Below are 17,016 nucleotides of genomic sequence, written 5' to 3' on the forward strand. Positions count from 1 at the left end.
TGTCATAAGATAAGAGATATAGAAAATAAGTTACAGATATAATAAAGCAAGCGGCAGATTGCAAATTGCGAACAATGGATTCTTCCCTACAGGCGTTCGTTGCGCAAAATAATAAAATTACGATTTCAATTATTCCAAATATTTTATTGAGATTTTGAACGGCCGACGGCTGTAAAATTCTTTAGTAGAGGAAAGTTGTTTTTAGATGTAAGCAAGTTGGATTTAAGTGTGTAACATAAAAAAGTACATACCTAAAATGTATTTATTCCATTATTACATTTAAAAACACAATGAAACAATTAACCATAAGGTATGTATACCCTACCTGGAGGCGTATTCTAAATTCTAATTGTAATAACAGGTTATGAATTTGATCTGGATGTGTTAAGGATATGATCAGTCAATGGCAAAAGTAGGTATTATTTCTTCAATCATAGACGTCACTTTTCACTATGACAGATCATTCCATAACAAATCTAGATCAAATTCATGTTATATTACAATCAAAATACGCCTCCTTGTCATTACAAATCATTGACATATATATATATATCATATATATATTTAGTGTCATTGACATACATATCTCAGGACTAGCCTTACGGGCAATAAGAATGGAGCCTGAATGGGGCCAGTACAGCGGTGTGAAAACGCTGCAACGCGATTGGCTGATGAGTTCGCATCACGCGCGCGCGGCCGCGCGATTGGTCGCAACTAGTTGCGTTAGACTACACGATTGGCTCGAATTCGTGAGTGACACCGCTGAACTAGTACCATTTTTAGTGCACGTAAAGCCAGTCCTGAGATATAAGTCAATGTTACAAATATTACATAATTATGCTTAATGGTAGATAGCATATACCTTTATATAATTATTATGAGCACTGATCTTTATTATTATCAAAATCTTCATATAAAGAAAGACGTCATTATTTTTATTTCTCTTGCGTAAATATTTGCCTCAAACCTATTTCCTTTTGTTTCAGAAAATCTAGGAGCATGCCTCCATTTGCTTTGAAATTATTTATAGAAATAGGAAAGACGAATACGTAACTCACTCTGATAAATATTAGGAAATTTTGTCTCACAACTCAACTAAGCAGTTGGCACTCTCAGCAGCCGTCTTAAAAGCATTGTCCTTCGAACTAATTTAAAAGAAAAACTTTTGTTCTAGGTTGACCGATTGTGAACCATTTTCTCCACTTATCGACGCCGTTGTTACCAGTAAAACAACTTATTTCAGGACCCTTGACTTTTATTGAGGAGTTTCGAACATTTTCGTGACTTTCCTTTCATTTCAGAACAATAGGTTTTAACACTGCCTACTTTTTCATGTTTTCTGACGAAATACATAAAACGCTCATCTTATTGGCTAGTTGCTGGGCTACTAGCACAACTGCCTGCCTGGGCAGTAATGATCCTAATAGTAAGTTGACCTTATTTTACCTACTTATTTTAAAGGCACTTTGTAGATCTTTCAGAGAACTACCTACAACGGCCTGTGAAGTGTGAATTCGTAGGTACTTAATTAATTTCGGTGCATGGATGATGATCCCCTGCAAAATACCTATATTTGTCGACTACATGTGTAAAATTAAATATTTTAATGAGTTTTGGTCATATTGTGAGATTGCCGCATTGGTACTTACCGGTAAATCTCGAGTAGAATATGAGACCTACTCTCCTTCGAGTCTGTCAAGTAATGCCGTATGCAGATTCATTAGCTGATTCATGTATATAACTCTTTACGTAATCTTTTTCAGGTTCATTTCCAGGGACGAATAGTAATTTCCTTCAATACTTCCCTTGCCAGTGGATGGATGGGATAATACCCTTCGTTTTTGATTTTTTCGCCATTAGTAAGTATCCCTGATCATCCATCATTATTAAATCTTTATTGACAGCGTCGAAATTCCGGAGTATTTTATAGGGATTTGCATTTCAAAATAAATATTACTTTTGACTTAAGATTGGTGAACAGTGAAGATTAATAGTGGCACTAAAATCCAAAACATTTATACTTACGGGTATTTTTAGGGTTCCGTACCCAAAGGGTAAAAACGGGACCCTATTACTAAGACTCCGCTGTCCGTCTGTCCGTCCGTCCGTCCGTCCGTCCGTCTGTCACCAGGCTGTATCTCACGAATCGTGATAGCTAGACAGTTGAAATTTTCACAGATGATGTATTTCTGTTGCCGCTATAACAACAAATACTAAAAACAGAATAAAATAAAGATTTAAGTGGGGCTCCCATACAACAAACGTGATATTTGACCGAAGTTAAGCAACGTCGGGCGGGGTCAGTACTTGGATGGGTGACCGTTTTTTTGCTTGTTTTGCTCTATTTTTTGTTGATGGTGCGGAACCCTACGTGCGCGAGTCCGACTCGCACTTGGCCGGTTTTTTTATCCATGCTTGTTAGTACCTACATGCTGGATTTATAACGATTAATAACAAATTAAGATCCAAAAAAATACCTACACTTATAATACCAATAAGTGTCCACATGCGATGTGTATAAAAGTGTACAATAAACTCCCAAAGACAATTAGAGACGAAGAAACAAATACTTTATTTAACAGAAAAATTACTGAATATTTATTAGACGGCTGCATTTACTCACTGCAAGAGTTCTTAGATATGTAGTTAATTATAGTAATAGTCTAATAGTATTTAACATAGTATTTTAGATATCGCAACTTAAAAAATATTTATAACTGTTTAAAAGATGTATAATAATAATTATGATGCATGATCGCATGGTCATTATAAGAGATAGCCGTAAGCCTAATTTATAATTAAGTTAGATTTAAGTTATATTGCAGTGCCCTACAGGGTTTCATAGCTGAACCAATAAAATGTACCAATTTGTATAACCTATGAAAGCAATAAACACACTGATTACTGATTACTGAAATTAGTAAATATATATCCAATTTTTTACCGTTTAAGCTGCTAAAAAAATATTGCCTTAAAAACTAATTTGTGTACAAGTACTCGCTTTAAATTTTGGCAACTGAGATTAGTTATTTTCGATACAAGTGCGAAAAAGAGGAAATTCGAATCGAGTGGTGATAAATTAAAACACGACCGAAGGGAGTGTTTTAAATCGACACGAGTTGCGAATTACCCATTCGCACGTGTATCGTACAACGTTTTACAGTACATATGGCCCTTTAAAATTTTGACATCGCACGAAAAGTGCTATTTTACGCACTAGTGCGGGAAAATAGGACCATATGTACTGTAAAAAATATTGTATTTAGGGTACAACAAGAACGGCTAGTGTCATCCTAAATCCTCTAAGAATTAAAAAATTACGTCCAGTTTATTTGTAATCCTAATGCGTTTCGATCCTTTCCCAAAGACAAGTAAAATATACCTCTATGGCCTAATTCGGATTTTGAACTAGATATCTATTAGATAATCAAACAAGTGTCAAAAGTGACGTTTTTGTTTAAAGAAACGTCACTTTTGACACTTGTTTGACACTGATTTATCTTGGTGATGTCTAATAGAGATCTAATATTTGACGTATCTTAAAAGTTCGAATATGGCTGTAAATCTTTTTTCAGGCTCCAACCGTCTTCTAAAAACCATCCGTCAAGGCCACGAGCTCATCCAGAACCAATCATGCTTGATTTTTAACGAGCGCAGCCCCATCTCGATGGCGGAGAGTCGGAACACCTACTATTATCTCTACTACACGTACTCAAACGCTCTGGAGGACTGTTGCTACGCGTCCATTGATGTTATGCTTGGCCGACGGGTATGTGTATGTTATGTAGGGCAAACCTTGGCTTATCGGTGATACTTGGTAATTCGGTGATGATGCGTTGTTATCTTACGCTGAGCTTACAATGCTGAAATGTAAGCAATTAAATCGCTGCCAACCCAATTGCAAGCATCAAAACTAACAGCTGCCAACAATTTTATAGCTCGCATTTCCTCATGGTGAGAACTGTGTAAGATTATAACGCAGTATCACCGAATTACCAAGTATCACCGATAAGCCAAGGTTTGCCCTACGGTTACTTATATGTAGGTAGATGCATAATCTTGTGATGGTCAGTTCGAATAAATCTCATCTTCCTCGCGTTGTCCCGGCATTTTGCCACGGCTCATCGGCCTGGGGTCCGCTTGGCAACTAATCCCAGGAATTGGCGTGGGCACTAGTTATTACGAAAGTGACTGCCATCTGACCTTCCAACCCAGAGGGGAAACTAGGCCTTATTGGGGTTAGTTCGGTTTCCCCGTGATGTTTTCCTGTCAACCAAAAGGGCGTTTCCTTAGACACCAATTCCAAATTTAACATTGGCGACGAAGATTGGTTGTTTTTAGGAGTGGATTAATTTTATGGAGTTAGATTTATGATTTCTCTGTATCTGTATAATACAAGGATTACTAGATAAATTTTGAAATAGACAAAAATGAAACAAAGAGTCTATCATATCATATACTTTTTAAAACAATATTTCCATAGACAGTATTTAGACAATAGGGAATATTAGGCGAAAGACTGCGTAGGGGGCGCCACTCCCACAACAAGTCACAATCTAAGGGTCTACCGCAAACGAGAGAGTCGACACATTGTTATCTAACCTCTATATCTATCACTCTTGCATATTCGAGCAATAAAGAGGCAGATAGCAGAGTTTCGATTTCGCGTTCCCCGGTAGGCACTTTGTAAACAAACCGCCTTGATGTATCAATGTCATATTTGATTGTCTGTGAAAACTTGTCAAAAAACAGTTTTAGGTACAGTATGTATAACTTACTCTATGGTATACATAAGTCACTAGTGCTGCACTCTGGCGGCAAAACATTGCAGTTTGCTCGGAGGTCATTTTAAAGTTTAAGTATACGTAATTAAGTCCCAATAAAATAAAATAAATAATAATCTTAACATGTATTTGTCCATATGACCTACCAACGAGCCTTTATCCAGGTGGTGCTGATATCGCCCGGGTGTAAGGAGCCTCATGAGATCGCCCACGTCACGCTCCACATGCTCGGGCTGAGGCACGAGGACAACAGCCCGTTCTCGGCGTCTTCAGTGCACGCCATCTTCTTCCCGGAGAACTGTCATAACCAATCAGGTCTGCGGTTGGATTCTCGAGAGGATTCAGATAAAGAATAAAATCAGTTTTTTGACAAAAAATCGTCGCGCTTATGTCGTCTGTCATTGTGACCGTCAATTTTTTACAAGTACGGTAAAGAGAGTTCAATAGCGATGCATAGCATAACAGACGAGACGACAAAAACGCAGCCATAATAACCGCACTAATGACACAAGCTCCAATCAAATGGGCAAGGACTAATTTCTTATTAAGAACCGGATCTTATTTCTAAATTAACACTTGGCATAGGTAAGTAACGTGATTCTGATGTCGACTTTAGTGCTTAACCTTTTGAACGCCAATGACCGATATATCCGCACCGTAGGTTCAATGCCAAAGACCGATTAATCTGTCACAGACCACAGAGCAACATAGACCTACGTGAAAAACTGAAATTGAACTTTATATTAAAGTTCAATCTCAGTTTTTGACACTTCGGTGACGTGGCGTCAGCGTGACAGCTTTTGTGTTTGACACGGCGTCGAAAAGGTTAAAGGTTTTTTGAGGCTTAGTAATAGCGTAGATACAACACAGCAACATGTAATTGCTGGTGGGAGTACTGTGCTAAATTCCCTTTATTAGACACTAACCTTTTTCGTGTAAACTATGAAGGTGACTATCTAGCCACCGAGACAAGGCGCTGTCATACATTGACATAACTGACAACTGACATAATAATTTATTACTACGTATTCACTGAAATTATATTATCTCAAATTATCATATTTAATACGCCTTTACTGAGTATAAAGTATAATACTGCTCAAATATGGCGATATTGAAGCCATATCGCTGAAGAAAAATTACATTGAAAAATCATTGTGACCGGGACAGATATGACGCTCACGTATTAAAATCAAATTATTATCGTAATTTACGTTTCTGAATACACCCCTTGGCGACAGATATCTCGAATAGTCGTGATGATAAGACAAATTGCGAAATATGCTTTTAAAAATGTAGGTAACAGGTATGGCACATGACGTTTATTTCTTCCGAGCAAGCAATACAACAAATCATCCAAATAAACAAGATCTGCCCCGTCCCTACACACAATAGAGATACAAGGAGCTACAGAAGTAGAAAGGGGATCAACGGAGGTCTTGTAACAATGGTTGGATTCACATTGCGTCTGTTGATAAGATCGTTTTGTACTATCGCAGGCTTTGCGGGTGCTGTCTCGGCTTTCAAATGGCTTCCTTTTATGAAAGGCGTGTTAACAATTCAGGATGTGACGTGTTTAAAAGCTGTATAATTTAGAAATAAGAAATATATATATATATATACCGACCGGTCTGGCCTAGTGGGTAGTGACCCTGCCTGTGAAGCCGCGGTCCTGGGTTCGAATCCCAGTAAGGGCATTTATTTGTGCGATGAGCACAGATATTTGTTCCTGAGTCATGGTTGTTTTCTATGTATTTAAGTATTTGTATATTATATATATCGTTGTCTGAGTACCCACAACACAAGCTTTCTTGAGCTTACCGTGGGGCTTAGCAATTTGTGTAATAATGTCCTATAATATTTATATTTATTTATTTATTTATTTATTTATTATGTATGCTATCAATTGTTTGGAACTTCTTACTTGTACAGTCGACGTTAAAGATGTGACATTTTTCGCCTTATTACAAAGGAGTAAAAGTGTGTGTGTGTGGAGGTGCAAAAGTGTAAACATGGAAGTGGCGGCACTCTTCTTCCAATATGAAATCTATTTCAAAATTTACGGTTGCTTAGAACCATTATCAAATTGAAAATAAATAACAACTGTTAAAAATCTGTCTAAACAGTTACTTATAAGATCGGTGTGGTCTCTTTTTGCGAATCGTAAGCCACTATTGTGATGCGGTAACTACTATTTTCTCTCTCATTCTGTGTATGTCTGTAATATTTGCTCATATGGTTAGGTTAATCTTATGTAAAATTGACAAATAAACCAAACAGGTATTATTTATTCAGACCAAAAATATGTTTACCTACACACACAGGCATACAATAAATAGGTACCTAACATAGTTTTCCGTAAATTCTAGATTTAACATTATTACTATTTGATATAAACTAACGTTACGTCATATAACGTTAAAATAATACTTATGCAATGACAGGGCTGTTCGTTCCATAAGATATATAATATGACCTGCGGGTAAGATCGTAAAGGTATGATTTCACCCTAGCACCTATGGCACCGTTTCTCACTACCGTAGTATTCACCCTCCAACTTACATGCTTGCTAGAAACAGGTGGATGATATACGTCGGCGATTTGTATGCGGTACCTACCAAAGATTACGGTTATGGTCACAGAGATGAAAAATAGACAGAGGTAGGATCGCTTAAGGGCCTACTGCAGCCGCGTCTGGCGCTTCGTAAACCACGCCCGCTAGTTCTTCCCTCCCCGCTAACACGCACACATGGGAACGCTTCGCGCCGCACGTGAAGTTTGTGTGAACCTTTAGCACCATCTAACGTTACAGAAGTTGACTACCATTATACGCGGTCGCTGCGGTCGGCCAGAAACTTAAATTCGGAAAAAATTGAAACAGATGGCGTTGTTACTTGTTCATAATAGCAAACAATAAAATAATTAATTAATAAATCTGAATACCTATTTATTGTTGTTTTGGAAGATGTTAACAGCATAGAAGCAGCAGCGTATATAGCATATAAGTTAAGAGTATTGATAATAAGAAAATAGCACAAGAACAGAAAAGAGATTATTTTTGATAAAATATGATGAAAACAGATTTACTTGATTACGCTCACCTGACTTTGCGGTCACTAAATGCAAATTTCAACCTTATTGTTATGGGGTTACAATATCCCTGGGGTTGCAGGCGTCCATAGTCGTTATTATTATAAATACTTTGGTTGAAATGCTTTTTAACCCTCGAATTTTTCATAGGTACAGTCACCTGCAATAATATGTTACTCTTCGACGGCCGCAAAAATATGTGACACGCTCGCTCTTATGGCTCTACAAATAAGATCTAACATGATCTACCGCAAAACGGCCTTCGGTGTGTAACATATTATTGCAGCTGACTGTACTCGTATTCATTGTTGTATAAGTAGGTATTAATATCTTTTATCCGATCGATTTGCATTTATTTGAAATAAATCACAGTGTTTAGTAATTATATGTTTTATTGAATAAGAGATTATTTAGGTATGTAATGAATACAGGGTGCCTTTTTGAAACACTCATTTTTAGGGTTCCGTAGCCAAATGGCAAAAAACGTAACCCTTATAGATTAGTCATGTCTGTCTGTCTGTCTGTCCGTCTGTCCGTCCGTATGTCACAGCCACTTTTTTCCGAAACTATAAGAACTATACTGTTGAAACTTGGTAAGTAGATGTATTCTGTGAACCGCATTAAGATTTTCACACAAAAATAGAAAAAAAAAAATTTTTTTGGGGGTTCCCCATACTTAGAACTGAAACTCAAAAAATTTTTTTTCATCAAACCCATACGTGTGGGGTATCTATGGATAGGTCTTCAAAAATGATATTGAGGTTTCTAACTTTTTTTTTTTCTAAACTGAATAGTTTGCGCGAGAGACACTTCCGAAGTGGTAAAATGTGTCCCCCCCCCCCCTGTAACTTCTAAAATAAGAGAATGATAAAACTAAAAAAAAATATATGATGTACATTACCATGCAAACTTCCACCGAAAATTGGTTTGAACAAGATCTAGTAAGTAGTTTTTTTTTAATACGTCATAAATCCCCTAAATACGGAACCCTTCATGGGCGAGTCCGACTCGCACTTGGCCGCTTTTTCTGGATAATTTTGAATTTCAATTGTCAGGGGTACATTATTTTTTAATACATTTTACAACGACAACAAACAAAAGTTCAAATTCGCCGTATTTTTATTACCCGGGTCGATCGCAACAAAATAGAAAATCATGTTTTTCAAATCTAAGCGTTATTGTAATTTATCTCAAATAACCAAAAAGTTAATCTGACTAGAACTTAAAAACGAACTGAATTATTTTAATATGTCGATTTTTCTTGGTGACCCAGGAGAATTTTTTTTTGTATCCCATATAAAGAGAGCGTATCCCAATCGCGTATCGGTTTTGGTTTTTACTTATAAGTGTGAAAAATATATTCTACCATATACGAAGGATGTGTGTTTTTTCATGTTTTATGTGTCTTTTTGTACAATAAAGTGTTTTACTGCTACTTAATATATCATATTAACGATTAACTAAAACGGTATTTACATCTAATTTAACTGGTAAATTATTAAAAAAAACAACGTGTTGCATTCCGGGAGTGCCGACAGAAGTGAAAACTCAATGACTAGTCCAAAATGTCTGCAGCACTATGTATAATTGACCCATCCTCCTTTCTATTGAAAACTTTTGGTTCCGAAATTGCTGGTCAGTGAGCTTGTTTAAAATTCGTAATTCAAATTTATAGCGTTAATTGTTTAAAATTCGAATAGAAATTGTAAAGTTACCTTGCAGACCTCGCATCTAAATATATTTGGTCATGATATTTTGAGTTTTATTCACCAGTACTAGAGTTCACTTTTATTAGCGATTTCATTAAGATGTAGCTTTATTGAATTATATTTGAGTGATATAAAGTTATAATACTGTGAGATCCTCATATTTCAGCCCGTACAAGATTATAACCTTTTTCATGTAATGTCACTGAGTTTTTCTTTATTGATTTAAATGCCATCTAAATGATTGGCCATCTAAACCTTACGGTCACATGATCGCCTTACGCTGTCTCGAGTTTATCATTTTTTCCCCACCTCAAAAAGTGCCTAGCGCCGCTAAAGAAGTTTTCACTTCAAAAATCTTTGAATGCAGTTGTTTCTTTAAAAAACAATAATGTTTCATTTAAGTAAAATGAGCAAACTTAAGGTTTTAAGGCACTTTCCCTCCAGGGCCCATAATTTTTTTCCACCCGGTAGTAGACAACTATTTTTTTCGACTAAATGAAGTTTTATTAGATAAATCGTTGATCACATGGTTCGTTTCACACATCACATCAAATCGTTTGTCATCACAATCAAAATTTGTCAAAAGTAATGAAATTTATGCCAAAAAAACATAAATAAAACATATAAATTCAACACATTTTTTTAATAAAAATCTTTCTCGATGATATAAAAAGCGGCCAAGTGCGAGTCGGACTCGCCCATGAAGGGTTCCGTATTTAGGCGATTTATGACGTATTAAAAAAAACTACTTGCTAGATCTCGTTCAAACCAATTTTCGGTGGAAGTTTATATGGTAATGTACATCATATATTTTTTTTAGTTTTATCATTCTCTTATTTTAGAAGTTACAGGGGGGGGGACACACATTTTACCACTTTGGAAGTGTCTCTCGCGCAAACTATTCAGTTTAGAAAAAAATGATATTAGGAACCTCAATATCATTTTTGAAGACCTATCCATAGATACCCCACACGTATGGGTTTGATGAAAAAAAAATTTTTGAGTTTCAGTTCGAAGTATGGGGAACCCCAAAAATTTATTGTTTTTTTTCTATTTTTGTGTGAAAATCTTAATGCGGTTCACAGAATACATCTACTTACCAAGTTTCAACAGTATAGTTCTTATAGTTTCGGAGAAAAGTGGCTGTGACATACGGACGGACAGACAGACGGACAGACGGACAGACAGACAGACAGACATGACGAATCTATAAGGGTTCGTTTTTTGCCATTTGGCTACGGAACCCTAAAAAGCGGCCAAGTGCGAGTCGGACTCGCCCATGAAGGGTTCCGTATTTAGGCGATTTATGACGTATAAAAAAACTACTTACTAGATCTCGTTCAAACCAATTTTCGGTGGAAGTTTACATGGTAATGTACATCATATATTTTTTTTTAGTTTTGTCATTCTCTTATTTTAGAAGTTACAGGGGGGGGGGACACATTTTACCACTTTGGAAGTGTCTCTCGCGCAAACTATTCAGTTTAGAAAAAAATGATATTAGAAACCTCAATACCAAAACCCCACACGTATGGGTTTCATGAAAAAAAAATTTTTGAGTTTCAGTTCGAAGTATGGGGAACCCCAAAAATTTATTGTTTTTTTTTCTATTTTTGTGTGAGAATACATCTACTTACCAAGTTTCAACAGTATATATAGTTCTTATAGTTTCGGAGAAAAGTGGCTGTGACATACGGACGGACAGACAGACGGACAGACGGACAGACGGACAGACAGACAGACAGACAGACATGACGAAACTATAAGGGTTCCGTTTTTTGCCATTTGGCTACGGATCCCTAAAAAGAACATCGACAAATTATGTTCAAAGAATTAATATCAAAACAGATGTCATAATTAGGATTGGCTACTTTAAGAAAGGGACAGAGAGATTTAATCCTCTCGCTCTGCACGTTTTTCTCATTCCTCCTTGTCAAGCCAAAATAAACTATAAAATGATAGTAACACAGTACATTGTAATATTCACTTTTTCCACGGTATCATGTCATTGTAAATTACTTATGTGAAATTGTAGTGGCGTGCGACTTTCAAACCGGAGGTCACGGGTTCGAACCCCGGCCCGTGCAAGTGAGTTTTTGTAAGTAGGGACCTTTTTTTAGTGGTACTTAAATATAATAACTTTTCGTATTATTGAAATAAAATATTTTATTCAAACAAACTTAATAATATAATAATTAAAACGAATAATATCAATTAGTTTTTAATATTTATTCATATATTATAAATTATTTGAGCATGAAACATACTAGATTTATTTTTATCATTACAATAGAAAAAAAGCAAAAAATATATTCTTATAGATATTTTATTTTCAAACAAAAATAAAGCAAAAAGTTACGGTTAGATTCTGATGACTAAATACCAAACAGCTACCGATACATTTCAATGTCTGTCGAAATTTCCTAACCCGTTGTAACTGACAAAGAGTATAGATTTCGACGTAGCATGACGTAGCCTAGCAAACACGCACACATGCGTAACGTATAGGCCTGTAAGAAGGCACCATCATAGGTTTACCTCCGATTCCGTTACTACTCAATGGAGTTACGACTCAACGTTTATTGGATATTAAAATTTTACGTAATTCGGAGCGCTGCGCGAAGTGACATAGGTCTTACCTCTTTGAGGCACGACGGCCATCTAACATTACTGGCATAAAGGATGCATTTATGACTTTGACGCATGACAGAATGAGAAACCGAACTGCGTAAAATGGGCGTTTGCTGTTGAATTCATAAAATCAAAAATCGATAATAAATCCATCGGTAAAGGATAATAAGTTAATATTTAGTTCTTTGAAAGTTAAGACGAGATGAAAACCTTTGCTGTAAGGTGGGTTGTGCTGGATATGGATGTGTTTTCTAGTTGCACGAAGCTAAAACCGAAAAATGAACACGTAAGTTTGGATTTATTTTCTATCGAGAAAATTTTAAGCATTCGTGTTTCGACTACTACGAAATCTCTTATCATATAGTCAAGAAACATATATCCGAAAATCACTACTGTTTGTTTCCGGGGCTAGCCACTGCCACCTTTCTAAGATCCTGTTATTTTTCGATGCACGGCCTTAAGATAATACTGTGACTTTAATACAGGTTTGAGCCATTCACCGCTCGCCCTCGAATATATGAATGTGTGCGTGTCGCACGTAAACACGAGAAAATTGGCATGTTATGAAGTCTCCATTTCGTCTCAGAGATGTTACCTCTGATTATCTTTTAACTCTGTAGTTATAGCTAAAATACAGAAGGTCCTATCTAAAATAATCGATGTTTGATAGCTATCCACCAGGCAAGGTTGTATCGTTTAGTAATTTAGCAATACTTAGGCCCACTTGTATCATTCCACTAACCCGGGGTTAAGCGATTAAACGGTTAACCCAGTGTCAAATTGTACTGGTAACCATGGTAACTCCAGGTGTAACCGATTTACCTCGGGCTAGTGGAATGGTGCAAGTGGGCCTTAGCAGGCGTGTCTCACTCCGCGATTTCGTCGCTTTGCTATAGGTAGCTAAAAGTACATCCGTTCGGCCCCAATTTTGGGGAAAGCCATAAGCCGCGCGTGGCGCTGTCGTCACCTAGCGGCCATATCTGTGCTGATCGTAACAGACGCGTTTTGTTAGAGAGTGAGTCTTCTGTACTTAGTATCTATTATTTATTTTGTGGCCTTAGTGCAATGCCACGCACGGCGGGTAAGTAATCTCCACAAAAAAAAACTCTTTTATCAGAACTACAACGAATGATAACCACCGAAATGCTCCGAGCATCCTTAAACGCGGGAGTTGACAAAGACAAATGTGATTTAGGTGAGACCCTCTTAGCGGTACTTCATTATTTTTAAATGAGTAAGAAATACAGTCTGAAAAAGAATCAAGCAACTGGCTTTAAGTATCGCGCCGTAAAGAGAGCCCATGCACACAACAACATGTCGTTACATGGAATGAACAATTTTACGTGTGTATAATCTCATTCATTCATCATTCGTCACATTTGTTTACTCTAAATTGCGCGACTTCTAGCAACGAGATGGTTTCCGTTGTATAATTACCAAATTAATAGGCCAATTCGAACGTACATCCACATCTAAATTATCGTGCATTTCGCTCGTACTTGACGCACGATAACTAATACACAATTGAAATATCATTCTGATGTCAGAATAAATGAAATGAATGAATGAAACAATTAGGAAGTTTGTAAAATATTCTGTTACGTTAGGTAGTTAATTTCTATTTAAAATTGTTTAAGTACCCGTTAGACATTCTGTATAGATATTCGAAAGTCAAAGTCTAGATACAAATAAGTATAACATAATGCCTAAAATAATATTTGTATAAACTACGCTGCGAACTATCCGCGCCGTTTTAAATTTTTTCGATTAAAATTTGTACCTGTATGTATTGTAATGTGTTATAATCCTTACACAATGTTAATGTTTAATCTAGACTGACACAATTACTGATTGCGCTATTTGCGCTAACCAAATAAAACGAACCTATTTGCTTTATTTGTGGGCCAATTTAAATATAATTAATGGAACAATAAGGCCGATAATTTGGTCGCTAGCTCTATATGGTTCTAGGTACAGTCAGCAGCAGAAGTTACTAAGCGGGCGAGGAGCTCAAAATTACCTTGACACGCTCTTATTCTCTTAAAAATAAAGTCGCGTCAATATCACTTTGAACACCTGGCCCGCTTAGCAACTTCTGCTGCTAACTGTACCAGCTATTATTCACTGGTAGGCTGACTGTGTTTCTGGACAATGGGAATGTTTACATACTATATATTAAAATGCCGTTTCCATAGTATATATAATATTATGTTAAAAGCCGGTTATTGTAAATATTGCGTAAAATATTTTTGCATTATCGGTACATGAAAATTATTTATAAGATCGGATAAATAACTAAATAAACAAAATAAAATCTTCTACTGTTAAATAATTAAAAAAAAAAACGATTAATACATATTAAATAGCCTGTTGCCATGCATTATAATCTAAATATTAGTAACGATCTATCTATCATAGTGTTAATTTAATATACAAATAAGACGCAGTAATTTGAAATACAGACATCCGAAAATAGAGAGGCGTAAAGGGGTTATTCCACTTGCCGCTTAGATAACGTTTTTCAAACTAAAAAAAAAACTTCTCTATTACAAACATGAGTGGTAAGAACTGTATACAAATATTTCATAAAAGGCACATAATATGAATATTTTTCAGGTAACTTTTAATCCGCTTTTTAAGAAGATGTATTTTTGTAATTATACCTGATAAAAAAAACAGTAAATAAATAGGTACATACTCGTAATATAATACTGGGAGCCTTAAATTGGACTAAAGATTTGATAAGGCAAATCCCGACTATAACCTCAGTGTTTTGAGTATAACAATCCATCGAAAATCGAAATGGAACCCATTTCGATTGCCGATATTTGGTAAGAAAACAAAACAGATTTCAAAACAAATGCATTTACAATTCGATAAAAAAACTATCAAATATACAGATATATCGAAACATTTCTAACGCGTCAATCAAAATTAAACCTTATATCAATGTAACAAAGATGGAAGGCTTCCCTGACTGCATGCGTTTCCATTATAAATTGAACTATTGCAGTTTTACGAGCATTTGCGTAGATGTAGAATCAAATGTTTCCCAGCCATTTCAGCCAGTTCGTAAAACTTTCATAGGTTTAGATAGATTTACCTAAACTGTCATTCAATAGAACTTGCTAACTATGTAAACAAAAGTTACTAGTAAATTGACATTCAGTGTCAATTTTAGTATAGCGGTTTGTTTACATAGTTAGCAAGTTCTATTGAATGACAGTTTATTACCATTTTGTTTGAGTTAGTAGGTACATCGTTTTTTTTATTGGAAAGAAGCAGGAGCAGGAAAAGCAAGCATCCTAAATCAAAAATGTTGAAGTAAATAATGAGCATGTTGCTTGATGAGATTATTTAATTACTAGTTTCTGCCCGCAGCTTCGTCTGGGTGGAATGATAACAGAAATTATCTTAACTCCTCAGTTGTGGGAAATGAATATGGTATCTGTGGAAATCCGCGAATAGTCAGGATTTCCAAGGTGCAGGTGCAGGTGGAAAAACACGTTTTCTTCCATATTTTACAGAGTTATATTTGGAATATATCTGCTCCCTATTAAATTATCTAAGTAACAGGTACTTACTTACGAGTATACCTACAATTATGTCACAATTTAGATTTTAACCGGTTCGTTTATTTCTGGCTTAGCTGATGTTTTTAATATCTAAATCATTTTTATTATACATATTACACCTAAAAACATAAAATTTCAGACTTACTACTACTACTACTACTTATATGAATAAAAATGTACACTATCTATGCACCATTTTAAAAATCGCCCTTCACGTGGCTGTTTTTGAGTAACAAAATAATCGACTTTTTTCTAAATTCAATTATTTGTGCATTTTTGTATTAAAACTTATCAAAATCGATGTGATGTGCTGCCCGGAATTTTGTCATTTGCGGCAGTAATGTCGCAGGTTTTTATTGCACTTGTATCGTAATGTACTATTATTTAAAACGACTATTGCAAAGTGGAACCCGCCAGCCGAGTGGCTCCGACGAGCAGATGTTTCGCAAACGCGCTAATTCCTGACTCGGCCGTAATCAACTTAGCGAAACTTCGCGACTTATTCGCAACTGCTAATGAACAAACTCTCGGCGATGCACGGACTCCAAACGTGTTTTAAATACAAACACCCAGAGTGTTAATAAACATTAATTAGTTAACTTGCCTATGGTTATTCATTAAAATATTATGAAATTTAATTGACGCACAACAAAAGTAGGTATCTTATATCTTTAAACGAGCAATTCTTATTTATTTATTTATATGCAGAGTATATATATTTCGGGGATCTCGGAAAGGCGGTAGGGGGGGGGGGGGGCAGCTGCCTGTACCTGCCTTCGCCCATGCACCTGCCTACGCCCATGATTGCAATTTTGATTGTGTTATAAATTCACGTCACGCTCTATATTTATGTATGTAAAAGTAAATTACTTCTCAAAAATAATTTTAACGGCTTCGATAAAGTTTAATATAGAAGTTAACCAGAATTAGATCTAGTTTTTCTTCCTAAGCAAAAAGTAATAAAACCTATACGAGCAACTTCGCTGACCGAGATTTTTCGGTCAAACAAATTTGGTTTTAACTTTCTAGCTTCCTACTCAATTACGTGCTCGCTTTATAGCGGCCCGATAGTGATGTTGGGTGGCTAATATTTAAACGTGGTATTTTTCGTCGCAACTTCTCCTTTAACTTGAGCCCATATCAACTCTATCGGGTTATACACATCGGTGTTATTTACATTTAATTATCATAAACATTTAGTAATATTCATTAGATAACTTTAAAAAC

General features: G+C 35.9%; 1 protein-coding gene across 1 annotated transcript; it reads left to right on the forward strand.

The window, feature by feature from the left end:
- Positions 1-1,062: 1,062 nt before the first annotated feature.
- Positions 1,063-5,202, forward strand: LOC134656454 (uncharacterized). Its single transcript, XM_063511986.1, has 4 exons — positions 1,063-1,426; positions 1,776-1,859; positions 3,576-3,769; positions 4,949-5,202. Exons 1-4 carry the CDS (start codon positions 1,333-1,335, stop codon positions 5,138-5,140), a joined length of 564 nt encoding a protein of 187 aa, XP_063368056.1. The 5' UTR covers positions 1,063-1,332; the 3' UTR covers positions 5,141-5,202.
- Positions 5,203-17,016: the final 11,814 nt, after the last annotated feature.

This window comes from Cydia amplana, chromosome 18 (assembly GCF_948474715.1).
Source record: "Cydia amplana chromosome 18, ilCydAmpl1.1, whole genome shotgun sequence".
Classification (NCBI taxonomy): Eukaryota; Metazoa; Arthropoda; class Insecta; order Lepidoptera; family Tortricidae; genus Cydia; species Cydia amplana.

Excerpts from the sequence above, each read along its gene's own strand:
- LOC134656454 (XM_063511986.1), top strand. The coding sequence starts at position 1,333 with ATGTTTTCTGACGAAATACATAAAACGCTCATCTTATTGGCTAGTTGC. Across the intron at positions 1,427-1,775 it reads GGGCAGTAATGATCCTAATA|GGACGAATAGTAATTTCCTT; the intron begins GTAAGTTGACCT and ends GTTCATTTCCAG. Across the intron at positions 1,860-3,575 it reads TTTTGATTTTTTCGCCATTA|GCTCCAACCGTCTTCTAAAA; the intron begins GTAAGTATCCCT and ends ATCTTTTTTCAG.